Genomic DNA, 16,962 nt, shown 5'->3' with positions numbered 1-16,962 from the left:
CACATGTGGGGACACAGCCAAGGCCCCTCCTGTCAGAAGTCTGAGGTCTGGAGTCTAGAGCGGGAGACCAAGGTTAGCTGGGTCCTCTGAGAAGGCATCTCTGGTCCCCTTGACACCAGGACTTCAGATATACTCTGTTCCAACAGGCTGAGTGAACAGAGGATGGGCAAGGGGGTTTCTACCACAGGGTCCAGCACAGCACCTGTAAGGATTAGGCACCCAATAAACACGAGTTTTCTCGTCCCTTCCTTAACTACTTGAAGCCAATTTATAAACATGCAGCAGAAGCCAAAAGAGAAAAAAATAAAAAAACAAAACACCCCAAAACGAAGAAACACCACACTGATGCTTAAAAGTACAAATAACGACGTACAAATAAATGTATACTATATTTAAACAGCAGTAACACTTCTCATTCTTAGTTCATCTTCTTGGCACAATGTGCGGCGGCAGGTAGGAAGATCTCTCCAAGGTTGCTCCAAAGCCCATGGGAGTGAATGTTCCGGTAGACCTGGGGCTCTGCTGATGGGGGCCGGGCCACATGGGGACAATGGTGGCACCAGGCCCGGTCACCTCTGTACCACTCATTAGTGGTCTGGTTGGTGGCAGCCAGGTACAAAGTGAAGCACAGGTAGCCCCCCAGGAGGAAGCTCAGCATCACAACAAAACCCAGCATGAAGACGATCCTTGGCAAGGTCAGGAACAGGTACTAGGGGCAGAGAAGGAACAGCACGTTAGGCAGCCACGCTGTGACACAAGTAAGGGCCAGCACCCACCAGCCCTGGCCTCGTCTGCAGACACGTGAGAGCTGCCGCCCCAGCTCACCCACCTGTACACACACCTGACCCACTGAACACAAAACAGAACCATAAATGGCACTGACAAACAGCCCCGGAAGCAGTCCTAGCATGCAGGAGTTTACTATGGGATAAATGAAATGTGCACACCGAAGGAAAAGGAAAAGGATACTAGGAGATGTGACTATGCCAGTCAGCTACTTGTAAAACAGAGAAATAAATACAGATCTTCTTTCATGCATCACAATATAAATCCAGACGGACACAGGACACCAATCTCTCTCTCAACACAATATGGTCAAAGAAACACACGTACAAGAGTATTCACTGTAGTGATTTTCACAGCCCCTCTTCCGAAAAGAGGAAGTCCAGTCGTGAGAAAGAGTAAAATCTTGGGGTAATGATACTATGGTATAATAAGGAGCCGGTACAAACGAGGCCAATTTTTACATACTGATTCGGAAAAGACATTGGCAAAATATTGCCGGATAAGAAAGACAAGAGGCAAGGATCCACATGGGATCATATTCTTATAAGAAACAAAAACACACTCCATGAAGGTGGGTAATATCGACAACCACAGGAAAAAAGCCTGAATGTACACACCAAACTACAAAAGAGGTGGCCCCTAGGCAGTGAGCTGTTGGGAAGGGCAGGGTATAACCCCCGTTTTCATTTTTTTTTAAAGATGCTTTAAATTTCATGTGTTTCCCCCCAGCTTTATTGAGACAGAATTGACATGACATTGTGAAAGAAAGCTTAAGGTGCACGTGACGTATAGCAAATGATCACAACAAGGTTAGTTGTTTCAACTACAAGTTTGTGCCTTTGAGCCCTTTCCGCCTCTTCTCCCCCTTTTCATTTTAAGCACTTCTGGACTGCTTGAATTTTTAGAAGTTATTTTTTAGAATAAAGAAAATGAATTTTGACAGTGTTCAGTATCTTTGAAAGGCAAGAGTAAGAGAGGCAGGCGCATCAAAACTCTTCACAGGAGGGACCTTCTAACTGAAGTCACAAAGAAAAGAGACAGATTCGATGAGAAAGGATGTCTAAATTTTTTTATAGGATTTTTTTTTATACAAAAGAGGATACACAGGGGCGCCTGGGTGGCGCAGTCGGTTAAGCGTCCGACTTCAGCCAGGTCACGATCTCGCGGTCCGTGAGTTCGAGCCCCGTGTCAGGCTCTGGGCTGATGGCTCAGAGCCTGGAGCCTGTTTCTGATTCTGTGTCTCCCTCTCTCTCTGCCCCTCCCCTGTTCATGCTCTGTCTCTCTCTGTCCCAAAAATAAATAAACATTGGAAAAAAAAAAAAATTCAAAAGAGGATACACAAACAGAAAACAAATACAAGAATGAACTATCATTATTATATGATCTCAAATCTAAAGTAATTCTAGTATAATAAAGGACATAATTCACAAAAAAAGATATACAAAGGACTGCCAAACAAGGAAAGTAATCAAAAGTAATAAAGAAATATAATTCTTTAAAAGGGTACAACATGTATTCCTACTAACATAGAAGCACCTGCCACCACCGGGCATCCTCAATGTCCACCCTGACACAACAAAGTGAATACTTGCCAATCACTCTAAGCACAAGGTTTTATTTTATTAATGTTATTTATTTTGACAGAGAGAGACAGCGAGAGAGAGAGAGAGAGAGAGAGAGAGAGAGAGCGCGCGCAGGTGGAAGAGGGGCAGAGAGAGACAGGGAGAGAGAGAATCCCAGGCAGGCTCTGTGCTAGAAGCCCCACCTAACCACAATGTTCTAAAAAACAATTTGACGATATATATTAAAATCAAAAGATTTATTTATAAATGTTAATAATCTTTGACTCAGGGGTACCTGGGTGACTCAGTTAAGTGTCGGACTTTGGCTCAGGTCATGACCTCGCGGTTTGTGGGTTTGAGCCTCGCGTTGGGCTCTGTGCTGACAGCTCAGAACCTGGAGCCTGTTTCAGATTCTGTGTCTCCCTCTCTTTCTCTCTCCCCTCCTCCCCCGCTCATGCTCTGTCTCTCTCTTTCAAAAATAAGTAAATGTTAAAAAAAATAATAATAATCTTTGACTCAGTACATATACTTTTTGGAAGCTATCCTACAGAAAGTCCTAAATACAAAAACAAAACCATATACACTGATTACCTACCGTAAAGGGGAAAATGCACTTCACCAATGGAGAGAGCTGGTGGGCACCATCTTAAGCAACAGATCAAGCTAAGTGTCACTGACCCTGTGTTCCACCTGATGGGATGCAACATGAAATACACACTCCTGCCTAGAAAGCATTTTTGCCAAAAATATTTAACCTGAATCTGATCAGGTCTCTAGAACTAACTTCCAGTTCACATTAATATTAAGGAACAGAGAAAAATTAGTTGACACAAGTAGGAAAAAGACAAATTTAGACGAAGGGACATTCTAAAAGACTACTAAACTACTAAATGTCAACTTCATGAAAAAAAGGAAGGGCATTATTTTAGACTATGAAACTAAAAAGATATGACATTCAAATGCAATGTGTTAACTACAAGGTGGATTCTGCTTCAAGGAGGCAAAAGAGCTTTATAAAAGACATATTTGAAACAATGGGGAAATTTAAACATGGACTAGATTATATATTACATATTTACTATATATTCTATATTTATTACGTATTTATTATTACTTTTCCTTGGTGAGATAACAGAATTGTAGTTATGTTGGAGGTTGACACTCTATAAAAATGCATGTTCCAGGGGCGCCTGGGTGGTGCAGTCGGTTAAGCGTCCGACTTCAGCCAGGTCACGATCTCGCGGTCCGTGAGTTCGAGCCCCGCGTCGGGCTCTGGGCTGATGGCTCAGAGCCTGGAGCCTGTTTCCGATTCTGTGTCTCCCTCTCTCTCTGCCCCTCCCCCGTTCATGCTCTGTCTCTCTCTGTCCCAAAAATAAATAAACGTTAAAAAAAAAAAAAAATGCATGTTCCAGGGGCGTCTAGGTGGCTCAGTCAGTTGAGTGTCTCTTGATTTCAGCATAGGTCACGATCCCAGGGTCGTGGGATCAAGCTCTGCACTGAGTGTGGAGCCTGCTTAGAATTCTTTCTGTCTGTCTGTCTGTCTGTCTCTCCCTCTGCTCCTCTCCCCTGCTCCTGCTCTCTAAAATTAAAAAAGAAAAATTAAAAAGAATAAAAAATTTTTTTAAATGCATGTTCAAGTACTTAGGGGTGAAGCAACATAATGTCTCCAATTTGTGTCTAATAATACAGAAAAATACAAGGGGCACCCAGGTGGCTCAGTCAGTTGGGCGCTGACTTTGACCCTGGTCATGATCTTGCGGTTCGTGGGTTCGAGCCCCGTGTCGGGCTCTGTGCTGACAGCTCAGAGCCTGGAGCCTGCTTTGGGTTCTCTGTCTCCCTCTCTCTCTGCCTATCCCCCCCTCACACTCTGTCCTCTCTCTCTCTCTCAAAATAAATAAATAAACATTAAAAATTGTTAAAAAAAGAAAGAAAAATACACAAAGAACAGATTAAAATGTTAATTTTTAAATCTAGGTGGAAAGTATACAGGTAACTTTTCAGTATGTTTGGACACTTACATAAATGAAAAAAACTGAAACAAAAACTACTCAAGGATAAAACAACAAATCACTACACACCTATCAGAATGGCTAAAATGAAACACAGTGATAACATGAAATGCTGGAAAGAATGCAGAGAAACCAGCCATTCCTCCATCACTGGTGAGAATGTAAAACGGTATATTTTACTCTGGTACATTACTCTGGAAAAGAGTATGGTGGTCCTTTTCAAAACCTAAAATGGACTTATCAACCCAACAATCACAGTGAAGAGGTATCATGCAGGAACTTGCAAATGGGAATGTTCAACGCAACCTTATTAGTTAATAGCTAAAACCCAGAAACTACAGAGATGTCCTTCAAAGGCTAAATGGTTAAGCAAAGTGTGGTCCACCCATACTGTGGAATACTATACAGCAGCAAAAAGGAAGGAACCCTAAATACATGCAACCATTTGCATGGATCTCAAGGAAATTGCACTGAGTGAAAAAACCAATCTCTAAAAGATAGGATGTGATTCCATTTATGTAGCAATCATGAAATAACATACTAATAGAGATGGAGAACAGAGTAGCAGTAGCAGGTATGCAGGATGAGGCTGTGGCTATAAGGAGTAACATGAGGGAGTCTGTGGTGATGGACACAACGTGCTGACTATAGTGGTGGTTATGCAGGCACACACATGCGACACAGATCCACACAGACACACACACACACACACACACACACACACACACACACACACACAAACACCAATGAACACATACGTAACTGGTGAAATCTGAATCAGCTCTGCGGATTGTGCCAATGTCAACTGCTTGGTTTTGGCATTGGGCTGTGGTTGCCTAGGGATGCTGGCATGGGGGGAGGGGCTGGCAGTGGGGGGCAGGCTTAAGAGTGCATAGGCTTCCTGTAGGTTTCTTTGTAACCTCCTGTAAATCACAGTTATTTCAAAATAAATTTAAAAAAATACTAGCTTTTACTGTGCATTTTATCATATTAAGACAGTCTCCTTCCATTTCTATTTTCTGAGTGCTTTTATTAGAATGGGTGTTGAATTCTGTGAAACACTTTTCAGTATCAAGAGAAATAACCATGTGGGGCATCTAGGTGGCTCAGCTGGTTAAGTGTCTGACTTCAGCTCAGGTCATGATCTCATGGTTCATGAGTTTGAGCCCTACATCAGGCTCTGTGCTGACAGCTCGGAGCCTGGAGCCTGCTTCGGATTCTATGTCTCCCTCTCTCTCTGCCCCTCCCCAACTCACGCTGTATGTCTCTCCCTCTCAACTATAAATAAACATTTAAAAACAAGAGAGAGAGACAGGGAAATGACCACGCTATTGTTCTTTATATTTAATAATGCCGAAAAAAATACTAATCAATTTCCTAACATTGAACCAACCTTGCATTTATGGAATACATTCCACTTGTTCATTTTCTTTGAACAAAAGGAAAAAAAAAAAACAAGAAGAATTAACCAGTTACCTAAAACAGTGACTGCTCACAAGCTACTTCCCATAAATGCAGTAGAAATCTTTTAGCCATCAAATGAGTTTTTATAAGAACCCTACATTATTGTAAATTAATTTTGACAAAGTGCCAAAACAATTCAATGAGCAAAAAACAGTCTTCTCAAAAAAAAGATGCTGGGACAACTGGATACCCGCATACTAAAAGTCTGAAGTTGGAACCCTACCCTACGGCATGTGCGAAATTTAACTCAAAATGACCAGAGGCCTAACCTGTAAGAGCTAAAACTACAAAAACACTTAGAAGAATATGTAAGTGTAAATAAATCTTCACAACCTTGGATTAGGCAATGGATTCCTACATGTGACACCAAAAAGCACAAGCAATAAAAGAAAAAAATCAACTTAAAATCAAAATGTAAACTTTTGTATTTCAGAGAAAACTATCAAAAACACGAAAAGACAACCCACAGAATCGGAGAAATCGTTGCAAATCGTATATCTGATAAGGGTCAAGTGTACAGAATATAAAAAGGATTCTTACAACACAAGAATGAAAGACAACTCAATTTAAAGATAAGCCTCTCAGGGCGCCTGGGTGGCTCAGTTAACTGGGCATCAGACTTCAGCTCAGGTCATGGTCCCACTGCTTGTGAGTTTGGGCCCCGCATCGGGTTCTGTGCTGACAGCTTGCAGCTTGGAGCCTGGAGCCTGCTTTGGATTCTGTCTCCGTCTCTCTGCCCCTCCCCAACTCAAGCTCTGTCTCTCTGTCTCTCTCTCTCTAATATGAAAAAGAAAATTAAAAAAAAAAGATGAGCCTCTCCTCTAAATCTTCTTGTCCAAAGAAGATATACAAATGGCCAATAAGCACGCACAAAGTTGCTCAACATCGTGAAGTCATCAGGGAAATGCAAATCAAACTGCAGTAAGGTATCGCTTCATGCCTGTGACGAGGGCTATGATCAAAAAGACAAGTAATAACAAGTGTAGGCGAGGATGTATGAAGGTGGAACCCTCACACGTTGCTGGTGGAAATGTAAAATGGTCAAGATACTTTGAAAACAGGCTGGCAGTTCCTCAAATGATTACAAACAGAGCTACCATATGATCCAGCAATTCTACTCCTGGGTGGAACTCAAGAGACATGAAAACACAAAAACTTGTACACAGATGTTCAAACCAGCATTATTCAAAAATAACCAAAAAGTGAAAACACTCAAATGTCCATAACTGATACATGAATAAAATGTGGTATGTCCACACAATGGAGTATTATTCAGCCATAAAAAGGAGTGAAATACTGATTCATGCAACAACATGGATGAACCATGGACACACCATGCTAAACAAAGAAGCCAGCCCAAAAGACAGACTGTGTGTTATGTGAAATGTCCAGAAAAGACAACTCCATAAAGACAGAAGGCAGATTAGTGGTTGCCAGGGGCCAGGGAAGAGGACAAAAAGGAATGACTGCTAACAGGTAAGAGTTTCTTTTTGGGGTGATGCAACGTTCTGAAATTAGATGGTGGTGGTCGTTACACAACTCTGAACCACTGCACTATATAGTTTAAAAGGATGAATTTTGGGGCACCTGGTGGCTCAGCTGATGGTACGTCTGGCTCTTGATTTCAGCTCAGGTCACGACCTCACTGTTCATGAGATCGAGCCCCATGTTGGGCTCTGTGCTGACAGCATTGAGCCTGCTTGGGATTCTCTCTCTCCCTCTCTCTTTGCCCCTCCACTGCCTGTGCTCGCTCGCTCTCTCTCTCTCTTAAAATAAACATGAAAAATAAGATAAAATTAAAATAAAAAAATAAAATAAAACAAAACAAAACAAAACAAAATAATGAATTTTAGGGGCACCTGGCTGGCTCCATTGGAAGAGCAAGCAACTCTTGATATCAGGGTTGTGAGTTCAAGCCCCACACTGGGCATAGAGATTACTTAAACAAACAAACAAACAAACACCTTAAAACAAAAAGGATAAATTTTACAGTATATGTACTGTTATCAACTAAAAAAATTATATATTCTTTTTTTTTAATTTTTTAAGTTTATTATTTTGAGAAAGAGACAGAGCAGAGGAGGAAGAGAGAGAGTGGGGGAGAGGCAGAATTCCAAGCAGGCTCCACGACAGTGCAGAGCCTGATGCCGGACTTGAACTCACAAATCGTGAGATTATGACCTGAGTGGAAACCAAGAGTCAGACGCTTAACCAACTGAGCCACCTGGGCACCCCATGTTCATTTTTTAAAAAGGAATGGCTTCATCTCTTGACTGGGAAAATAAATATCCTTTTTCCAATGTTGAATCCTAAAGTCAGAAACGTACATTCCACAACCTAACTCCGTGAATATTAATTACCTGAATAAGAAAGACAATGTCAATAACCTGCAAGTGTCCAAGGTCATCAACGTAAGTCTCCAGATACAAGTCCGACACCACCACCAACTGGACCAGAAACACGGTGCTCACAACGGCCATGGTGGCAGCTGAGGCCGTCAACGTCAAGAGGTAGATGAGGAAGTACCTGGCGTTCCAGGCCCCGATACAGTTGTTCACCCAAACACAGTGATGGTCAAAACGGTGTACACACCTGTTACACACACCTGCACGGAAAAGGGAAAGTCACAGCCCTGAGTTAGTCCTTGAAGAAACATGAGAACATGCACACCTCTGAAATTTTTACAAACTGACTCCTGGCAGATGTTGGAGGAAATGGCGACTGCCATCACCAGGCTATTAGAAGTGCAGGGTCTAGTACAGTAGCCGCGAGCCACAGAGGAGTACTGAGCACTTAAAATGTGGCCATAAGGAAAACCTGAAAGAATACTGTTTATTTTGCTAAATTTAGAGTTGTTTTTCCATTTATGCAATGCTCCTTTAAGTTCAATGTCAGCAATGCTGAGATGACATAAGGGTTAGTGAATTTACTGAACTTGCACAGACTTAACTTTGAAACTGATGCTTTTTTTTTTAATGTTTATTTTATTTTTGAGACAGAGAGAGACAGAATGTGAGTGGAGGAGGGGCAGAGAGATAGGGAGACACAGAATCTGAAGCAGGCTCCAGGGTCCGAGCTGTCAGCACAGAGCCTGACGCGGGGCCCGAACTCACAAACTGTGAGATCATGACCTGAGCCGAAGTCAGACACTTAACCGACTGAGCCATCCAGGTGCCCCAAACCAATGCCTTGAAGTCAAATTAATTCTTCTGATAGAGATGAATCATTACGTGACTATTAAAGGAAAATGATTATGTTATGGAAAAAACTTGCAAGAATTTCTGGAGTAACTTGGGTACGTGAATCTGCTCTTCCAACTGCAAATTTTATGAAATCTAAATAAAGGTCAAGAATTTACTATGAAAATTTATTGTCTCAATTGAGATGTGCTGTAAATGGAAAATATATACCAAATTTCAAAGACTTAGTATGAAAAGGAGAATATAAACTAACCCATGAATGATTTTTTACAACTGACTACACATTAAAATGGTGTTTTAGGGGCGCCTGGGTGGCTCAGTGAGTTGAGCGTCTGACTCCTGATTTCATCTCAGGTCATGATCTCACAGTTCGTGAGCTCAAGCTCCACACTGGGCTCTGTGCTGCCAATGTGAAGCCTGCTTGGGATTCTCTCTCTCCCTCTCTGCTCCTCCCCCGTTCACTCTCTCGCTCAAAATAAATAAACTTAAAAAAAAAAGCTCTTACGTAAACCATGATATTTTAAATAGGTTACGTTAAATAAATACATAATTAAATTTAACGTTGCCTCATCTTACTTTTGTAATGTGGCTACTAGGAAATTTAAATCACACATGTAGCTCACATTATATTTTTTGGGCAGCACTAGTCTAGAATCTTGGCTACTCCCCAGAAGAGTAGGCTCTGCCAGCACTGAAATCTGCAAACACAGCATCCCACAGAAGTCCTGTTGGGCAACACGCCCCGCCGCGCGGCAAGGGATGGGCTGTTATGCCTGGGGCTGAGTTGCCCACTATGTACGAATATCGAGACCTCACCTCCAGTCATCTGAAGGAACCACTACCTGGCCTCTACAAGCAGAGGCTGCCCATGCCTGGGAGACAAATGGCCTTGCTTTAGATTTCTGGAACCTTCCCTTACTGACAAAGCCCACGTCTGTCGTACAAAGGTAGAGAGGGAGCAGCCAAAGCCAAACTTACGGCAGTGCTTGGATCGCGCTGGTTTCCTCACATGGCAAGTGAAGCACTTCATATTCTTTGGGAACATCACTTCATCGAATTCATAAACTTGAAGTAACGAGAACGCGTTTGCTTTTGTTATAGTGCCTGAAAAAAGGGCAAATGTCAGTTTTGAGCAATACGGTAGACTGGACATTCACAGAATCTGTCCTGACAAAGTGCAACTAAAACTTATATATTTAATATTCTAAATAACTCACTTTAAATAAAGTTTTGGGGCACCTGAGTGGCTCAGTCGGTTAAGCACCCGACTTTTGATTTCAGCTCAGGTCATGATCTCACAGTTCGTGGATTGTGGACAGTGGGATCGTGGATCCCACTGTGGAGCTCTGCATTGACAGGGTGGAGCCTGCTTGGGATTCTCTTTCTCCCTCTCTCTCTCTGCCCCTCCTCTGCTCGCTCTCCCCCACGATAAATAAACTTAAAATTTTTTTTAAATAAATGGCTTTATTGAGATACAACTCACAAGCCCAATTCGCCAATTTAAAGTGCACAATTCAACATATTTTAGTACATTCACAGAGTTATGCAACCATCACCACAACCAATTTTAGAATGTTTTTATCACTTCAAAAAGAAACCCGTTAGCAGCCACTCCACATTTGTCTCTAATCCCAGCCCCTGGCAATCACTAATCTACTTTCTGTCTCTATGCATTTGCCTTTTTTGGATATTTCATATGAATGGAATCATACAATTTGTGGTCTTTTGTATCTGGCTTCTTTTTTTTTTTTTTAAGTTTTATTTTATTTATCTTGCAACAGAGAGTGCGTGCACACACATATGCAGGGGAGGGGCAGAGACAGAGAGAGAGAGAGGGAGAGAGAGAATCCTAGGCAGGCTCCACACTGTCAGCACAGAGTGCCACACAGGGCTCGAACTCACGAACTGTGAGATCATGACCTGAGCTGAAATCAAGAGTCAGATCTTAACCGTCTGAGCCACCCTGGCGCCCCTCTGGCTTCTTTCATTTAGCACAGTTTTTCAAGGTTCATCTATGTTCTAACACGTCACTCCCTCATTCCTTCCTGTTGCTGAATACTGTCCCGTCGAATAGGCACACCGCAGTTTACCTGTTCATCAGCTGTCGGACCCTTGGTGCTTCAAGGATAGAAAGGCTTAAAAGGAAAGGCATTGAGGGGCGCCTGGGAGGCTCAGTCAGTTAAACATCCAATTTCAGCTCAGGTCATGATCTCCCAGTCCATGAGTTCGAGCCCCGCCTCGGACTCTGTGCTGACAGCTCAGAGGCTGGAGCCTGCTTCGGACTCTGTGTCTCCCTCTCTCTCTGCCCCTCCCCCGCTCATGCTCTGTCTCTCTCTGTCTCTCTCAAAAATAAGTAAACATTTAAAAAAAAAAAAAAAGTAAAGACATGGAAAAAAGATACCAAGCAAATATCAATCCAAAAAAGTGTAATAATATTAACATCACACAAAAGAGAACTGAAAGCAAAGAGCATTACTAGTGACAAAGAGGCTAATTATATTTTGAAAAAAGATTCAATGGAAAGAGAATACCAATTCTTAACTTGAATGCATATAATACAAATGTACGCATAACCATGATATACGTATACACACACACTATAAGTAAATAAGTAAAGCAAAAATTGCAAGGAGAAATCTCAAATCTACCATCAGAATGAGATAACATGCCTCTCTTGATAATTGATCACACAAAAATATTAGTATGAATATAAAAGACTTGAACATAATTTAAAAACTTGATCTAATGGACTTATATGCTGTCTGTGCCTAAGAACAAGAAAACATACTCTTCCAGGCACACACAGATCATTTACAAAAACAACACGTGACCGCCATAATGCAAATTATCAATAAAATGTTTAAAAGAAACTGTGTCATAGGGATCACAAACTCTCTATATAACACAATTATTAGTGAAGAGATCAAAAAATAAACTAAAAGAGTATATGGAAAATTTTAAGCAGTTCTAAATAACCCACAGGTCAAAGAAGAAATAACTTAGAAAACAATCACAACCGAAAGATCATGAGACCACTATGTATCAACTCTTTTGCAAAGTCCTCAGAGGGATCACTGGTCTGTAGCATGGTAAGACTGATGGCTGCTGGTCTCTGTAGTGAGAGCCTCAACTTACCAGGGTTGCTTACGCAGCTAAGCGTGAAAAACACCAGGTTTATAACCAGCAGCAGGTAGGGCAGGACAAGGTAATGCAGGGAGAACCCCAGCTCCTGACAGTAGCCAAATACTTCCCAGGTGTATTCAGCATAAACCATCCCTTGCAAGAGGAGGTGCAGCATAATGAAGGTGTGGTTTCTGGAAGGAAGTAGACACGTGGCTAGTTTTACAGGGCCTTGTCCATGAAGAAACCATGTAATACTAAAGTTAACCCGGGGCCAACCACTTCCTTTGGGCTTGGGATAACAGCAAGAATTACATAACAATGCGACACAGTTCTCACAGTGCCTAGCAATAGCAAGCATTCAATATTTGTTATCCATTACGATTATCATCTTTGCTGGGAAGTGAGGTATCAGGACAGATTTCTTTTTACAGAAATGCATGTCAATATATCCCCACTCTTTAAATATTTCTGTCAAAACTCCAGAAGTAAAAGGCAGGTTACTTATGAGCAGAGGTCCTGAACCAGGACTCTTCATCCTTCCAGCCCCCTCCCCATACCACAGCTGGAAACCAACAAGAAACTTCCTGAAGCTACAGGACAGCAACAGTTAGCAATCAAAACAGAAGAGAAGATAGTATGTAATCTGTGAAATATAAATACCGTGTGTGGAAGAGGTAATGAAGCACTTTTCGTATAGCTCTCTGAAGGCATTCTGGAATTATACAGGAAATTACCTAAAATAAAAGAAAAGGATTCAGTTTCATTTCTCATTCCCCCCCCCCCCCAAACAAATTAGATGCTTCCCGGTCAGCCGTCGATACTGGTGATCTTGTGTTTCTGCACATGGGCAGAGAAGAGATTTAAGAGAGAATAGAAAGGAGGGCTTCACTCAGCTGGTCTGCCTTTGATGCCAGCTCCTCCTTTTTCACCCCAGCACCAAAGAAAGCACCATGTCGGGGTCTTCAGGCAAAGGGAGGTGAGCAGAGGGACTGGATTAGGTAATACCAATGTGAATTCCACTCCTTTCCCTGCCTTGGGTTCAATCTCAGATTCCAGAGTCCACACCTGCAGTCACTGGGCATTAGCCCAGGTCCCTCCAAAGTGAACCCCCTTGCCAAAGGCCACTGACCCCAACTTTGCTCACTTGGATTCCTGAAGGAGTGTGGGCAGCTGATGCTCAGCTCTCTCCTCATACAGCCCCCAGTTCCACTCATCAGACCCCTCCAGGCAGACATTGCTCACATCCATGCCCAGTCACAGGCATCAAATCCAGAGAAAAATAGCCAACCTCGAGAATGTGATCTTCTCTCAAAGCAACATCACAAGGTTACTTCAAAAGTAACAAAAAACAAAACCCACAAAAAAAACCCCAGAGACTTTCGGATACACCGTAACTGCCATAAATGAAAGAAGTGAACAAATGAATAAAAATGACATCTGTGTTTTGTTCCATTAGTGAACCAGTGAGCCTTTAGATGTGGTAGTCACAATCCAGTGGTCTCCAAGCATCGTGGTTACCTGGGCTCCTCCTCTGATCAGGCCTCTCAGGTAATGGGTTTTTGAGCAGATGCATATCGTAACAACACCAATCAGCACCAGAGCCAGGTAGAACAAGAAGAGAACCAGGAAGTCCATCCTGGGGCTACAAAGAAACAGAAAAAGTGTGACTACAACTGAGGGATAAAACCTATGGTGCACATTCTCTGACATCAACTCCCTAAACAGAATTCATCAGCCCTTGAGCACACACTGCCTCGCACTAGGGCCTCCCAGATGGTCCTGAGTTCTTCTGCTTAGGGAGTTTTCTAATCAAACCACTGTGATGTCTTCAGGGCACCTCCCGCCTGCAAATTCCAAAATAAAACGGGGGGGGGGGAGATATGCCAAATGCATACACCTTCCCTCCCACCAGCAACAAATCATCTTTGTACTTCCTTAAACACTCACATAGACATTGATACAGAATGTACCCAAAATAATCTGCTGACAACGTTACTGGAACAAGCAAACCCCAGAGGCAGTCAGGGACCCACTCCCACAGCAATCAGGGATCACCCACAGGGGCCAGAGTCAACACACAGGTCTGTATTAACTGGAAATGGTTACTTTGGGTCTTAGCAAGTATGATTTGGAGCTGGACTTCCAACTGAGATCAGCAAACTACAAACTATTCACGAGGTAAGACAGAGGAAACAAAGAGCAGCAATTCTCACGTGATTCAGGGTCCCCAGCCTACATATTTCTGGTTTGGATAATTTTCAATCGGCAGCTCGGGCATTCCTCCTCCCAACATTCACGGAGAATCCAAACGGCATCCCGTCCTGTGCAGCGGCGTGCGCCCGGTGCAACAGGTGGCACCCAGAGCTGCTGGGGGCATGGTTCTAGAAGGCTGGATCTGGCTGCAGAGACATCGATAAAACACTCACATAATAAAACAGGGTGGGAGTCAGGAGCGGCAGAAATTGTGGAAAATAATTTGAAAGTCGGGGGATATTGTGTTACCTACCGCAGGGTGAAAGGGGTTATACGACTTCAGGAGGAAAAGCTTAATTGGGAAGAATAAGGCAGGAGCCTTGGATCCCCGTTCCTATCCCTAATCCCTGAGGTGCCCACGCTGCCCACCGAACAGAAAGGCTTTCCCAGGCTACGGTCCCGGCGGGTGGACGAGGCCAGAGCTTTCCCCGGGGGCCGGAACCCTGGGTGGGGGGCGGGGTGCAGAAGGCTCGGCGGGCATACGGTGGGTGCCTGAGCACCCGGCGGGGCGGAAAGGCGGGTCAGCCTGGGTGTCAAAAAACCCCTGAGAGGCGGCCTTAGCGCCTGGATCGGCCAACCGCCAGCGGTACAAACCCGGCGCCGTCAGGGCGCCTCTCTAGACTTCCGTCGGACCTGTGACGTTAGCACGCGACGATCGCCGCCAGACCGACTTCCGGCGGAAGTCCGTGCGGACGGCAGCTGGAGGCGGGGCCTGCCGCTCGCGAAAGAGCTGCCCTTGGTGTCCCTAAGTGCGCGCCTGGGCTCCTCCAGAAGGTGGTTGTGTCTTGGGGCCGGAAGGTCGAACTTTGGGACGCTGTTGCCAGAAATCTTCCTAAACGACGGTCCTAAGCTAGCGCGGGCGAGAACGCCGGTGCTGTGAAGCGGCCCGAGCCGCCTGGCGGCTTCGGTAGAACCAAGCCAAGCAGGGGCTCCGGCTGGCCCGTGGCAGGCACCCTTAGGGGCTCCTGTACTGAGTCTTCGTGAAGGGCAGGATTTGCTTTTTTGCCTTCTGCCAGCCACGCCGTTGGGCTCTGTCCGAACCGTTCCAGTGTCTTTGCGCCTGCTGTCTCAGAACAGCTCTGAACATGCTGCCCCTGGGAACAATGACAATTGCTTGACTCCAAACCTGGAGGATAAGAACTAAGGCTGTTTAATGACAGTTGAACCTGGGGTGAGAAGAGCTGCTTCCAAACATAGCATGGAGAAGTCTCCCGTGGAGCGTTCCTTTGCTCCGAACGCCTCTGAATCCGCTGGGACCAGTCTATTCTTGATGCCTCTGAAAAATCAGTCAGGCCTGTCTTCCCTTTGAAGGGAAATGTCTGATCTCCAAACACTGGCTTTAAAGCTCTTCTCTTTTTCTGTCTTTGCTACCTACCCCAGCTTCTTGATTCCTTTTCTTCTTCCTTTTTAAAAAACTTACAAGCTGGGCACCTTCTGGTACATGATGTGCAAGGCCATCATGAACTTGTGGACACAGTATTGAAAAACAAATTCCCCAAATCAGAAGATGTGATGCCCCCCCCCCGCCTCGGGGCGGGGGGGGGGGGGACTGTAAGTTATGGATGGAACGTCATCACTTATCCAGAGTGGGCTGGATTGCATCAGTGTCTCCAGCTGACTCACCTTGCTGCTTAATTCTGAGCTTGTGGTTAAGTATTTTGAGTTAATTTTTCTTTTTTTTTTTTTTGCTCATAAATGCAAGTTTACTTCATTTTTCTCCAGATGACACTTAACTTTTAATCTTGGTTTGATCACCTATGTATTTGGCGTTGTCTTTAATTTAAAAAAATTTTCACAATTAATACTGTGTTCTTGTAAAAGAAACTATACAAAACAAAAACAAAACCCTTCCTTGAACATCACCCCGAAATCCCAATCCCTTGAAAAAATTAACCACTTATTTAGTATATCCTCCCCAAATTCTTTTGTACATTTATTCATAGGGGTACCTGGGTACAGCCAGTTGACCTGGCTCAGTCAATTAAACGACTCTTGGTAGCTCAGGTCTTGATCTCAGGGTTGTGAATTCAAGCCCCATGTTGGGCTCCATGCTGGGCATGAAGCCTACTTAAAAAATAATAATCTTATACATTTATTCATAAGTATTCAACAAATATATATTGAGCACCCAATATATGCCAGGCACTTTTCTAGGGACTGGGAATATAGCAATAAGACAGAAATGTTCCTGTATTTTATAGTTTACATCCTAGTGTATATACACAAATATATAATTTGTTGTTTACAGAAATGGCCTCATACATAATGGTACTCTATCTTCCTTTTTGGTTTTTTTTTTTTTTTCAGTCTTGGTGATCTTTCCACATAAATATCTATTATATTGATTTACCTCATTATATGCATTTCATTACATAGCTTAGCTATAACTCGTTTTCCAGGGTCCCAAATTCCAGTGCCTACAGGGACTATGCAAGTAATAAGTAGAGTGACAAAGTAGAGCAAGTTTATTTTTTTCTAAGCAGAAATAGCTGTTTATGCAGACCAAAAGGATTGATAACTTGAATTACAGTGTTTCAAGAGTACTTGAAAATCTGGGTTTTTAGA

General features: G+C 43.3%; 1 protein-coding gene across 2 annotated transcripts; it reads right to left on the bottom strand.

Moving 5' to 3' along the window:
• Positions 1–370: 370 nt before the first annotated feature.
• On the bottom strand, positions 371–15,017 carry ZDHHC4 (zinc finger DHHC-type palmitoyltransferase 4). 2 transcript variants are annotated; one of them, XM_030301135.1, is made up of 8 exons: positions 14,651–15,017; positions 14,358–14,543; positions 13,663–13,786; positions 12,805–12,878; positions 12,157–12,335; positions 10,000–10,125; positions 8,182–8,426; positions 371–709 (listed from the first exon to the last, which is right to left on the bottom strand). In XM_030301135.1, the coding sequence occupies exons 3-8, from the start codon at positions 13,777–13,779 to the stop codon at positions 419–421; spliced, it is 1,032 nt and encodes a 343-aa protein (XP_030156995.1). In that variant the 5' UTR covers positions 13,780–13,786; positions 14,358–14,543; positions 14,651–15,017; the 3' UTR covers positions 371–418. The 2 variants fall into 2 exon arrangements, with proteins under 2 accessions (XP_030156995.1, XP_030156996.1); XM_030301136.1 differs by having other exon boundaries at positions 8,209–8,426.
• Between the last annotated feature and the right edge of the window lie 1,945 nt (positions 15,018–16,962).

Source organism: Lynx canadensis, chromosome E3 (assembly GCF_007474595.2).
Source record: "Lynx canadensis isolate LIC74 chromosome E3, mLynCan4.pri.v2, whole genome shotgun sequence".
In the NCBI taxonomy this organism is placed as follows: Eukaryota; Metazoa; Chordata; class Mammalia; order Carnivora; family Felidae; genus Lynx; species Lynx canadensis.
The sequence above is the reverse complement of the archived record's forward strand: the minus strand, read 5'-3'. Positions and strand labels throughout refer to the sequence as shown.

Coding starts and splice junctions, on each gene's coding strand:
- ZDHHC4 (XM_030301135.1), bottom strand. CDS start 13,779: ATGGACTTCCTGGTTCTCTTCTTGTTCTACCTGGCTCTGGTGCTGATT. Junction 12,879..13,662: donor TGATCAGAGGAGGAGCCCAG/GTAACCACGATG, acceptor CTTTTATTTTAG/GTAATTTCCTGTATAATTCC. Junction 10,126..12,156: donor TAGCTGCGTAAGCAACCCTG/GTAAGTTGAGGC, acceptor CCCTTTTTTCAG/GCACTATAACAAAAGCAAAC.